The sequence below is a fragment of the Puma concolor genome, chromosome C2, assembly GCF_028749965.1.
Source record: "Puma concolor isolate L17-30 chromosome C2, mPumCon1.1.hap2, whole genome shotgun sequence".
Lineage (NCBI taxonomy): Eukaryota > Metazoa > Chordata > Mammalia > Carnivora > Felidae > Puma > Puma concolor.
In genome coordinates this window covers 84,513,752-84,526,073 of record NC_141675.1, presented here as the reverse complement: position 1 = coordinate 84,526,073, position 12,322 = coordinate 84,513,752, and the positions used below count along the sequence as shown (strand labels likewise).

The 12,322-nt window shown below is 41.3% G+C and overlaps 1 protein-coding gene and 1 pseudogene across 1 annotated transcript in view; one reads left to right on the top strand and one right to left on the bottom strand.

The window, feature by feature from the left end:
• LOC147577367 (putative cation-transporting ATPase 13A4) overlaps positions 1 to 12,322 on the top strand; it is a 62,984-nt gene that overhangs the window by 34,531 nt on the left and 16,131 nt on the right. The window contains exons 12-18 of the mRNA XM_086675009.1: positions 501 to 661; positions 1,493 to 1,615; positions 2,841 to 2,920; positions 4,386 to 4,428; positions 4,818 to 4,927; positions 7,035 to 7,131; positions 8,653 to 8,725. Coding sequence (XP_086531135.1) covers positions 501 to 661; positions 1,493 to 1,615; positions 2,841 to 2,920; positions 4,386 to 4,428; positions 4,818 to 4,927; positions 7,035 to 7,131; positions 8,653 to 8,725 — 687 coding nt within the window. The remainder of the gene's footprint in view (positions 1 to 500; positions 662 to 1,492; positions 1,616 to 2,840; positions 2,921 to 4,385; positions 4,429 to 4,817; positions 4,928 to 7,034; positions 7,132 to 8,652; positions 8,726 to 12,322) is intronic.
• Positions 10,668 to 11,349, bottom strand: LOC147577368 (large ribosomal subunit protein eL22-like; annotated as a pseudogene).

Below are 12,322 nucleotides of genomic sequence, written 5' to 3'. Positions count from 1 at the left end.
TCACCACCTTGTAGATTATTTCTCCAAATTTGACTCCCTTCCACATTCTACCTGCTTTTGTTTAGTTTTCAAAGTCCTCAGATAGTTGCTTTTTGTATTTTTCCCATAGTTTCCCATTGTAATCCGTGGGAGAGATCGATTTTAGCGGTCTTATTCCCATTTGGCTGAAAGTGGAACCACCTGGTACTATATTAAATCAGTAGGGTTTTGATAAATGTTTACCAAGCTGAAAAATGATGGAAATAGATTTGAATTTTGCCTTTTTGTTTTTTCTTTCCATTCTCTGGAAAAACTGGTGGGTTATGAGTAACCAGATAAAAAGCAATAAGAATCACGAAAGGGATCATGGATTCATGGAGAATCAGCATGAGAGAGACTTAGAAATTATTTCTTTTCACACCTAAAATAAATTCTGGACTCCTTACCCTAGTTTTCCAGGCCCTGCATGAATTGGTTCTATCTTTTCAACCTCACCTTGCTATACCCTTCCTTTCTTATAGGTGACAATCTTCAGACCGCAATAACAGTGGCCAGAAAGTCTGGAATGGTTTCTGAAAGCCAACAAGTCATTCTGATTGAAGCGAATGAAATCACTGGGTCCTCATCAGCATCTATATCTTGGAAATTAGTAGAAGAGAAGTCCATGGCATACAGCAATCAGGTACACCTAAAAACAGACTTATCTAACTTGACTCATAGTGTTGGCTTCTGAGCAGCTTTGACTGGCAGAGATGTACAGGTGACCTCGGGTCAACATATTTCCCCAAATGTCTAACACATATGCAGTTCGAAGAACTCATATCCATTTCTCATACTGTTCCTACTGAGCTTTAATGTATAGTGCCGTCGTGGGTCCTGGAAAGGATCCATTATTTTAAGTGTAATAATGTTGTTGGCCCTATGGGAGAAAAAATGTAGTAAGGGGGACTGTGAATCGAATTTCTCATCCTCCTCTTGCTTGCTAACCATCCCACTGGGTCCTAAGGAGATTTAGTCCCTGGGAGAGAAACTGCTGTGCACATTGGAAAATTAGACTATGTCTTTGGGCTGGGAAAAAAAAGTTTTATCCATGTATTCCCAATCATTCAGTATCCTATCTCTATTGTGTCCTTGTGGAACAATATCAATTCTGTAAGAAAAAAAAAATGGTAAGTTCTCACTTCAGGGAGAGATTTGTTAAGGTGTAGTGCTTTGTATTTTACACTTGAAATGTGTGAAATGTGCTCTTCTCTGGGACTCACCAAGATCAAATCAGGATGAGAACAGGACAGGAGTGTTATTCTCCTATTCACTAGAGGCTGTGATGTGCAAAGATTGATCCAGCAAAGACAAAGTGTTTCTCTGAGGAATTGGTGCTGGAGTGTGACTCTTAAAGAGAGACCCCAGTCTCTCTTAAAGAGAGAGGCCAGTCGTCACTGCCTCTCTCTGATATACTTGTGGTCCTTTACCACTCTATCAAGTGTCTAAAATAACTTGTGTTTTGCTTTTGCAGGATAATTACATTAATATCAAGGAAGAAGTCTCTGATCATGGCAGAGAGGGAAGTTACCATTTTGCCTTAAGTGGAAAATCCTTTCAGGTTATAAGTCAACATTTCAGCAGCCTACTCCCAAAGGTAAGTTCTAAGAGGGTATCAGTCTCCCAGTAAAGATGCCAATGAAGTCACTTACAGAGCATGTTCATAAGTAATTTCAAACTTTTAAGTAGGTAAGAAATACCTATTGAATATGTCATAAAGGGGCAAAAACATTTTTGTTGTCTCATTTCTAGATAAGTTTAAAATTAGTAAATTTGATTAGCCCATTTCTCACCATCTAGAGAAATAAAGTATTAGGAGCTTCTCAAGTCACAAGGATTGCTTTTGGGTGGCTGTCTTCATACGGCCATGGTGAGGGGTCTAACGGTGAAGGGGAAATCCACCAATTATAGAGGAAAGCAGCCCAAGAAAGGAATTCTGTTAGGTTTTTGATAGAGAGTCTACACAAGAAAGGGTCAAAGTTATCAATTTTCTGATGAAGAATAAACTCATAGCAGGGGCAGGTAAGTTATATACATAACAGGTGGACAAACTAGAGAAAGATTGTGTCTAGTGTAATCCAAAGATCAGTTATTTGTATTCAATTGCTTATCATCTTAGGCACTGTTTAAGACAAAAAGATTAAAGACGTAGAGGCTGATCAAACATTAAGCTGAGTGACTTTCAAGAAGAGCAAGGAGCACAGAGATCTAACAGAAGAATTCAGACTCTGTAGAATAAAGCTCAGGTGGATGGAGCTGGTATAGATTTATTATATCTCCAGACCACCAATGTTCCATAGCCAAAATTAGACTTGGGATATCAGCTGAGCTCCACAATTGGTCAAGCCCAGATGGCATGGTTAAATCAAAGACCACTAATTGTCACTATTTCATCATGAGGCTGTTTTTTCTGCTCGTTCTGAACAATTTTCTGAGAAGCTGTTGCCTCCTTTCCTTTCCCTAGGATGCTGACCTCTTGATATCTTGCAATTTCTCATACTTTATGGTTGAAGATTCCATTAAGCTCAGGACTTTTTGACCACCTTCTTGATGGCAGTTCAGCTAAATATCTGAAGGTCATCATTTTCATCCAATATTTTTATTAAGCAGTCATCTTGACTGATTTTTGGCCTCCTTGGTCGCTTACTTGATGACCAAGGTCTCAATGTCTTAAAATTAAAAAAAATAAAAAAGATTTTTTGGAAACAAATTGTGTTTTGCCATTCATGGATGTTATTTTCCAGTCAGCGTTCTAAGTATTATCAATTATCTCATGTATGACCAACTGACGTGATATAAAGTTTCTCTTGGGTTCCTTACAGATACTGATAAATGGAACAATCTTTGCAAGAATGTCTCCTGGGCAGAAATCCAGTCTGGTGGAAGAATTTCAGAAACTGGAGTAGGTTCTTTACCAATTCAGGTGGTATGAAGTGCCTGGAGCATGACAGTCAGGGAGAGTGTAAGAGGTACAAGAAGTCCCCTAAGGCAGTGGTTCTGAACCTAACTGCCTATGACAGTCACCCTGGGAGCTTTGAAAAAATAACAATCCCAGGACCCCACTGTCCAGATATTCTAATTCAGTTGCTCATGTGAGGCTTGGACATCAGTGTTTTTTCAGCGTCCCTCAAATGAGTCAATTTTGCACCCAGAGTTGAGAACCACTGGACTAGAACATATGGGACGTGAAAGTGTGTGGTGAGAAATGAACCTGGAAGGATAGTTTGAGTTCAGCTCCTGAAGGTACAATGAGAATTTAGACATTATAAATTATCATCACAGCTGTGATATAAGGAGATTCGTATGGCAAGGGATTCACATAACCTTAAAAATACTGAAATATTTGTATGGCAAAGTATCTTCTCTGTCCTGAATCAGAATAATACTTCTCTTTTAACACAAAGGGTCTCCATTAGAGAATAGGCAGTTCAAATAAAGTGCCCATCATTTGAGACCCTTTATTTCCTGTAACAGAACCCATGGAGTCCTGTAAGTTTTCTTCATTTCTGGTGCTGGACCATATAGACATGACTCCTAATCTTTTTCACTCCCACTTCATCCCCCCTGATTTAGTCACTAGGCAAGCTTCTTGATTCAGAAAGTCCTGTCTTCTTAACTTGGTTGAAAACCTAAATAGTAAACTAGTTGCCTTCATAGGACAGTGTGGAAGACAAGTACAGCAAATCCTATAAATACTGTCAGAGCACTCCTACCTTAAAAAGCACACTATCCACAATCTTTGTCAAGAATTAAAGCCAGCAGGATGCACTCACCCTCAAAGAGCGATCCTGACGCAGGAATATATTTTCTTTCTTCAACGTCTGGGCATTTGTTAGTCGAGTGACTGCTAAAATGGCAAATTTCCTGCCCTGTTACTATTTACAGCACCAAGTAATTTTCGTTTATTGTTTTAGAAATCAGAAGACACTTTTCCCTACAGCATCTCACTGAATACTCACAACACTTTGTAGGAGAGAAAAATAATGGCCAAAATGGTCAAGTGATCAGGTCAAAGATCTTGATCTGGCTTCAAATCTGGTGCCCTCTCCACTGTGCCATGGTGTTATGTCATAAAATTGTGAACGTCCCATTTTACAGCCAACAAAGCTGCTTTCTAAGCAGTGAAGTACAGGGTCTCCCTGAAATGCTTGGAGTCAGGATGGTGTGCTGGCTTTCCTAATCCATCGGGGAGCTGCTGAGTCACACTTTACTTTTAGTCAAACTGGACCCTTCAGAAAACTCCCTTAAAAATAAAGAATCAGAGTGTCCCCTAAGTAACGAAGTTCATTTTATTATTTTTTTAATTAGAGAAATTAGCAGTTAAAATTGCTTTGATTTCCCCTCCAATTGACATGGCTCCCTTTTAGTTACTTTGTAGGTATGTGCGGTGATGGAGCCAATGACTGCGGGGTAAGTAGCTGCCGGTGTGTGGGGCCATGATCACACCAGGACACACCAGGACTTACACTTAATTGCACTTGCCTGGAGTCCTTTAGACATAATATCCCTGGGAGACACTTATCTCCATTCTTCTTGATGGAGGAACTGATGTGGAGGGTTTGGGAGGGTTTTGACCAAGGCCGCACAATGACTCAGTGATCAGTATACTGACTTCTTTGGCCAGATGTCCCAGTGCCGTCTCTTTGTTATGCAATAGGCAGAACGAATTCTGGTCCCCTCCTGGCTCGTGCTTGGGTCCACGGGCCATCCTGTAGCTCGCTTGACAGGCTTTTCCCGTGTGGCCTCAGGAGAGACATCTGTGAGTGTGCAAGCAGAGTAAGCTGACTCTTTGCTTTCAGGCTTTGAAAATGGCTCACGTGGGCATCTCTTTATCAGAACAGGAGGCATCTGTGGCCTCACCTTTCACTTCTAAAACTCCAAACATTGAGTGTGTACCTCACCTTATCAAGTAAGTAGACGCTTTCCACCAGCACTGTTTTAATCTCTCTTGACTTGTAAGTTCAGATCCCATTGTTCGGCCAGGGAAACAACAGGGAAATTTTGTGTCCCTGGTGGGGTGGGTGCTTTGCAGGACAATGCAGTCAGCCATTCTACTCCTGAGTGGACTTACCAGCAGTTAAAAATAACTGTGGGAGAGTAGTGGCATAATGAAAACCACTCAATAGGTTATTTTTAGAAAATTGGAATCTGGAACTTTTTTTTTAATTTTAAAGTTTGTTTATTTATTTTGAGAGAGAGAGAGAGAGAGAGAGAGCATGAGCAGGGGAGGGGGCAGAAGCAGGAGAGGGGCAGAGAGAGGGGGAGAGAGAGAATCCCAAGCAGCCTCCATGAGCAAAACGGAGCCTGACTCATGGCTTGAACTCACAAACTGTGAGATCATGACCTGAGCTTAAATCAAGAGTCAGAAGCTTAACCCACTGAGTCACCCAGGCACCCCTGGAATCTGGAAGTGGTAACTGCTTTGAAAGTGTTGATCTTGTTATTTTTACATATATCTCCATAGGTGCTTTATAATGGGGGATAGAGACAAACTTTCCCTTCCCCGATTGCCCTCTTTTCCTCTTGCCTCTTTATGCTTCTTTGGAATATCCTTCCCATGCCCAGTTTTCAAAATATTAACTCATCTTTGCTGCTTCTACTAAAATCTCCCTTGGTGCTTTATCTGTGCCTCCCAGAAAATGTACTTCTGCTGTATTTTATTGGGATGATAGAGATGGTTAGCACTGTGGCCGCTTTGGGTGATTATAACTAGCATGTATTTACAGCTTGTGAAGTGCTTTAATACCCATTATCTTATACTTCCAAACAGCCTGGAGATGTCGGAGTGGTCACTGTTTCCTTTTACAAATAAAGAAATGGAGGTTTAGAGAACTTAACTGAGGTTCCCAAGCTCACACAGCCATATAGGATTAGAAATTATGTTAGAACTGATGCTATTTAAATGTTGTCTCTACAAATGTCATACTATTCCCACCCACCACATTAAAATGATGATTTCGCTGGCTCTTCCCAAATTTTTAAAAATTTATGTGTGTGACAAATGTTTATAGAGCAGGCACTTAGTGCCAGGAACTGGTGGAGACGCTGGAGACCCAGAAGCAAGTAAACCACGCATTCCTTGACCTCATAAAGCTTTCTTCTGGTGGAGAAGTCAGGCAATAAACACATACACAGATAAATCAAGGGTAATGGGAAAAGTAAGAAGGCGGCTGGGGAGGTGGAATTGGCTGCTGCAGGTGTGTGGCATGCGAAAACCCTTTCTAAGGAGGTGAGAGATGACGAGAAACTACCTTCTGGTAGAGCAAATGACAGCAGCTGAGCCCCAGTACAGGGAAAAGCCCGCTCTGAAATCAGGCTTTGGAATCCCAGGAAAACATTATGACCAGAAGCAAATTTAAACTCTTTTCTCTCCAATGAAAGTGATAAAAGTGGCATCTCATAAATAATCTATTTTATGCTTTAAATATATACCATTTTACTCAAAGTCCACCAACAGTAACGGAAACAAACACGTTCGTTGTTTTCAGTCTATTTAAATTCGATATATGGTGTATTTGAGCATAGACACTGTTTCAGTGCCGTTTTAGAAAAAGCGGAGATGGCCAAATGATTGGAATGAAATGAAACACCTTCATGAAAATAGCCCCCAAGCCTGCAATCTTATTTAAATTCCTCAGTTTACAGATGAAGAAACTGTGACTGACAGAAGGAAATGACCTTCCAAATTACACTTGTGAGTAGGTACGAGCTCTAGGACGCATCCCCAGGTCCTCTGACTCCGCTCTGACATGATGCCCACAGAGAGCACGAGGCTACCATGCACTCTGGGCTCCCGAACTGGACCAAGGCTGGGGAGCTGGGCCCGCAATTGGTCTTTCCTGAAAGTCTAGTCGTTTAGCATACTGACAGGCAGCTCCCTCTGGCTCGAGGCTGTCCAGTCTGTCAGACAAACTGTTGAATAATCAGGCTTTGGAGTGTTTCTAAGCTCAGCTGAACAACAGAGTCACTGACCTTTCTTTCCATCTCCTTACTCTGTCCTTTCTTTGCTTACACAGGGAAGGACGTGCCGCTCTCGTTACCTCATTTTGCATGTTCAAGTACATGGCACTGTACAGCATGATCCAGTATGTTGGTGTTCTGCTGCTCTACTGGGTATGACTGGTGACCCGAGCTCTTGGTTAGAACTGAAACAAGGAGTTGCATCCTCCCAACCTGCAGTGCCTCTTGAGGAAGAGTGCACGTGGGGGAGCTTGGAGGGCCAAGGGCCCCTCTGAAACTACCTTTATGGTGAAAGTAAATCAGAAATAGATGCACACGGGAGAAGCTGAAGGTGTCAATTCTCTGACTCTCTGACAGAGACATTTTGTGTTGTAGCAGTAGCTGACGATCAAGGCATAGCACTTTCTCGCAGTTGCTTCTGGCTGCTTGGACGAGGTCTCCATCTTCTCTGTTCCAGTGTGACTCTACCCGAGCGTACCATTCAGTAGCGAGATGATCTGGGACTGGGGAGCTGGTAAATGTTTCAGAGCCGCTCTCCCTGGGACAGCAAGCCCTGGTTATTCATGTTTGCTGATTTCCATGGTGTAAATATGCCCACCATGGCTGGTTTCGAGCTGCCTGCCTGACGTCACTGAGCATGGAGTTGGGAAGAGATGTGCACATAGCATGTCATTATGTAGTACTTGCACCCCCGAGATAGAAGACTTGTAAATATCTTAAAGAACATAGATAACAGCACAATGTAGGAAAAGGATTAGGAAGTGCTGGATTGGGGGTATTTATTAGCTTTGTTTTAGCATAATGTATTTAATGGTAGATTTGTATAATTTCAGGTTCTACAATGGCTGTGTTTAACAGCCAGTTCAAAAAAAAAAAAAAATCCCTGAAAACTTTGCAGTCGACTCTCATGAGCAAGTATAAGCAGCCTGATGATGATTCGTTAGATTCATCTCTATGTCCTGCCCTCTTGCTTCTGGGCTGAAGGTTTTAGTTTTGTTATTTTCAGATTGCTTATGTCTTTTCCCACTCACAATGAATGAGATGGAGAAGGAGAGGCTGTGCACAGAAATTTGGTCCTATTTTGGAATCCCAACAACTCATGCTACAAACTAGAGTTGAACTTGGGTCATCTTGATCTCCTTTCCACTAAAACGGGGGCAAGGAAGCAAGTTACTTGAAATCAGTAAGATCTTAACCTTTTTCCCCCCCAAGAATATCAAGGATGCCTTATCAGGACTTGCTAATAACACCCAACACTGCAAATAGTAGGTTCAATTATTCTTTTTCCACTGGTAAAATTTGGGTAAGATCACCACACATTTGTCTCTTGTTACTACTGGGAACTCACTGTCTTGTTGTGCCAGACCAAACCCTGACTTTCTGCTAGCAGGTAGAAAAGAGATCAGAGATGGATCTAGTAGAGTAAGACATCTCCCTCAACAGGAGGATGTTGATGTACAAAGGACCCAGCCTAGAAAGCACACAAAGGTGGCCTCCTGGTTGGAGAGGGTTTCACAGCCTTATCTTTGGTACTTCTACCAACACAAACAGGACCCTGGCCACACCTTCTTCTTGTAAAATCCCATGTTGCAGGAACAAAAATGAATGCAACTGATGTCAGACTTCATCCAGAGGGTCACAACATTTTTGACCTGCTTTCCTTTTTCTTTTCAGGAGACAAACAGCCTTTCAAATTACCAGTTTCTGTTCCAGGATCTGGCCATCACAACTCTTATTGGTGTAACAAGTAAGACATTTTTGAAACTCTCTTGGCTCTTCCAGAAGGGCTGGTCCACTAGGAGGGACACCAGTTGCAGCCTCAGGGATATGGGACTTATGCCCAAAAGTCTATTCAGAGAGGGAAAGAGGAAATAGGAGCCCCATTTGTGAGTCTTGGATTGAAATAAAAGTATTAGCCATGGAAAAGCTGGCTAGTTATTTTTCTGTTTTCCACAAAATACAGGGCTTCCATAATGGTCACTAAACTTATTTATTTATTTATTTATTTATTTATATTTTGGGATAATTTATTGCTTTTCATTTTTTTTAAATATAATTTATTGTCAATTTGGCTAACATACAGTGTGTGCAATGTGCTCTTGGTTTTGGGGTAGATTCCTGTGGTTCATTGCTTACATACAACACCCAGTGCTCATCCCAGCAAGGACCCTCCTCAATGCCCATCACCCATTTTCCCCTCTGTCCACCACTCCTTCCCCCCACTACCCTCAGTTTGATCTCTGTATTTAAGAGTCTCTTGTGGTTTGCCTCCCTTCCTCTCTGTTTGTAACTATCGTTTCCCTCTTCCCTTCTCCCATGGTCTTCTTGTTCAGTTTCTCAAGTGCACTTTGAAAATCAGGAATGCTGTCTTCAGTGTGCTTTCAGGTGTAATTACAGTTAATATATGCCCAGTTTATAGAGGCTGGATAGCTTTTATGCTTTAGATCTTTTTTTTTTTTTTTTTTTTTTAGTTTACTTATTTACTTTGAGAGAGAGAGAGAGAGAGAGCGCAAGTAGGGAAGGAACAGAGAGGGAGAGAGAGGATCCCAAGCAGGCTCCATGCTGTCAGTGCTGACAGGGCTCAATCTCATGAACTGTGAGATCATGACCTGAGTTGAAATCTCGAGTTGGACACTTAACCAACTGAGCCATCCCGGTGCCCCGTTTAGATCTTTAAATCCTAGCCTTTGGGGATTTTGAATGAAGATTAAAGATAATCTTGCCATTAGGCCACTCCCATTTCCACCTCTTGATTAACATGAATCGTCTTCCCAATTTCCCTGCTGTAGGCTTTCACCCCAACCCATCCACTCCCCACCATCCACCATATTCTCTGCTTTCCTCTCTGTTACATATAAATGCCAACAGCTCCACTTAAACGTTTAATCCTACCTCTTCCTACCTTCTTGGGGATTTTGTTTCTGTTATAATGTCCTTCTTCACTGTCATCAACTTTCCTCTGGTCTGCTGGATCAGCATATAAATATATTTTCTTATCTTCTACCAGATCTGGTATTCAACAAAATTATTAGCTATTTATTGAGTGCCTAATTTGTACTACTTACCATAATAGGCACTTAGAACACATCAGTGAAAGGGAAAAATATTTCCTTTCCTTGCATTCTGGTAAAACAACCTGGTTGTTCAAAGACCTGGAGCCATCCTTGGTTTCTCTTTTCTTTATCCTTCACATCCCTTTGGATGGAGCTCCTGTTGGCTCTGCTTTCTGGAGCTCTGTACCCCCTGACACAGAGCCATGTCACCTCCCTTACGGATTCCCACAACAGCCTCACAATTCATCTTGCTTCCCCTCCTCCCCATTTACCTTTCAAAGAGCAGTAAGAGTGTTAATTTTGAAAAGTAAATTTTATTGTCACCTACTTGCTTAAAATGCTCTAGCCCATGCCTGCTTCTGCTTCACTTACAACCACATTGTTACATTCTTATCTCAGGCACCAGGGTCTTCTTGTCACTTGAGCGTTGTCAAGCTTGTGATCACCGCAGTACCTTTGTTTTTGCTCTTTTCTTTGCCTAAAACACTCTCCTTTTCCATCTTTATATGGCTTTGGTTTTTTCTTATTCAGATCTTAGCTCAAATGTCACCACCTCAGGAAGTTCACTTTAAGTAGTCACCAAGCCAATTTTTCTCTATTACACAATTGTGCTCTATTTTTTTTTTTTTAGTTCCCAAGTTTTATTCAAGAATTCATACAAAATGTTCCAGATAAATGAGTTTTAATCCACCTCTTCCTCCTCTTTCTCATCCTGGTTAATCCGGAAGTAACACAGTTTGTAACTCTCTTTGCTGTTAGCAACTACTAGCAATGAATCACAGGGATTATTCTTCAGACATATTTTTTAGGTTTATTTCTTTATTTTGAGAGCGGGGGGAGAGAGAGAGAGAGAGAACATGCACAAGTGGGGAAGAGGCGGAGAGAGAGGGAGAGAGAAACAATCCCAAGCAGGCTCCACACCTTCAGTGCAGAGCCCCATGTGGGGCTCAAACCCAGGAACCATGAGATCATGGCCTGAGCCTAAGTTGTATGCTTAACCAACTGAGCCACTCAGGTGCCCCCTTCAAATATTTTTTTGGTGAGTTATTTCGAACACCATTTGGAAAAAGCACCTCAGAAGTTACTGTAATCTTGTTTTTGTTCCTTTCAGTGGTTAGAGCCCCTCCAACTGAGATTCCCAGATTTTCCATTCATTTTGATTCTCTCTTGAACAAACTGCTCAAAATTGGCAGCCTCCATGATTCCCTCTTCTCCAGGGTGGGTGCAGTCAAGGGCAAACTTCATAACTTGCTGCTTCTTCCGTTTTCTTTTTTTTTTTTTTTTTTTTGCCCCCTTTCACCAGAAACTTTTTCATGGGCACCAAGGTGGCAGTGGAGGCAGAAAGCACAATTGTGCTCTATTTGTGTGTGTGTGGGGGGGGGGGGTGCCCTTCACAATCTGCAGTTATGATTTTATCTGTGTTTTTATTTGCGTCTTCCTGCCTCCCCTCTCCCAGAGTGTGTGCGTTGTGAGAACAGCACCTTGTCTATCTTGACTACTGCTGTGTTCCCTGTAATTCTGACAGTGTCAGGTGTATCCAAGGGGCTCAAATCTCTCGAAAGAACACCCTCTGGAAAGAACACTCAAGTCTCTGGAAAGAATTAACAGAATTCTTCTTATGAAGCCAAGCCTATCTCTATGTAACTTGCACCCATCCCAGCTCTGCGATTTAGGGTGGCAAAGAGGCATCTATGTTTTCTCCCTAGATCAGTCTTTCTTCCACATTTTTGAAAACAGCCCTCATTTCTGCTCTAATTGTTCTCTGTTTAGTAACAAGCATCTCCAGGTTTTCCTCTATATTTTGATAAATAACTTGATTATTTTTTGTTCTTATGGTTACTAATATATATTCATTATAAAACAAGATGGAAAACATTGCAAGATATAACAAAGGAAAAAATCCATCTTTATCCTACCATTCGGAACTAACAAATTAAAGCATTCTGTATGTATATAGATGAAGAAATTTGAATTATGTTCTGTATATAGTTGTGCGTACATTTTCTTCATTTAACTTTGTCATAAATGTTCATGTCATTAAATATTTTAATTCTTTTTTATTGTGGTAAAATATACATAACATAAAATGTGCCATTTTCACCATTTTTAAACATATAGTTCAGGGGCATTAATTACATTCACAGTTTTGTGCAATCATTGCCACTCTTTACTTACAAAATTTTTACATCTCCCCAAACAGAAACTCTGTACTCATTAAGTAATAGCTCTCCGTTGTTCTGTCAGTGCAGAGCCCAATGTGGGGCTTGAAACCATGAACTGCAAGATCATGA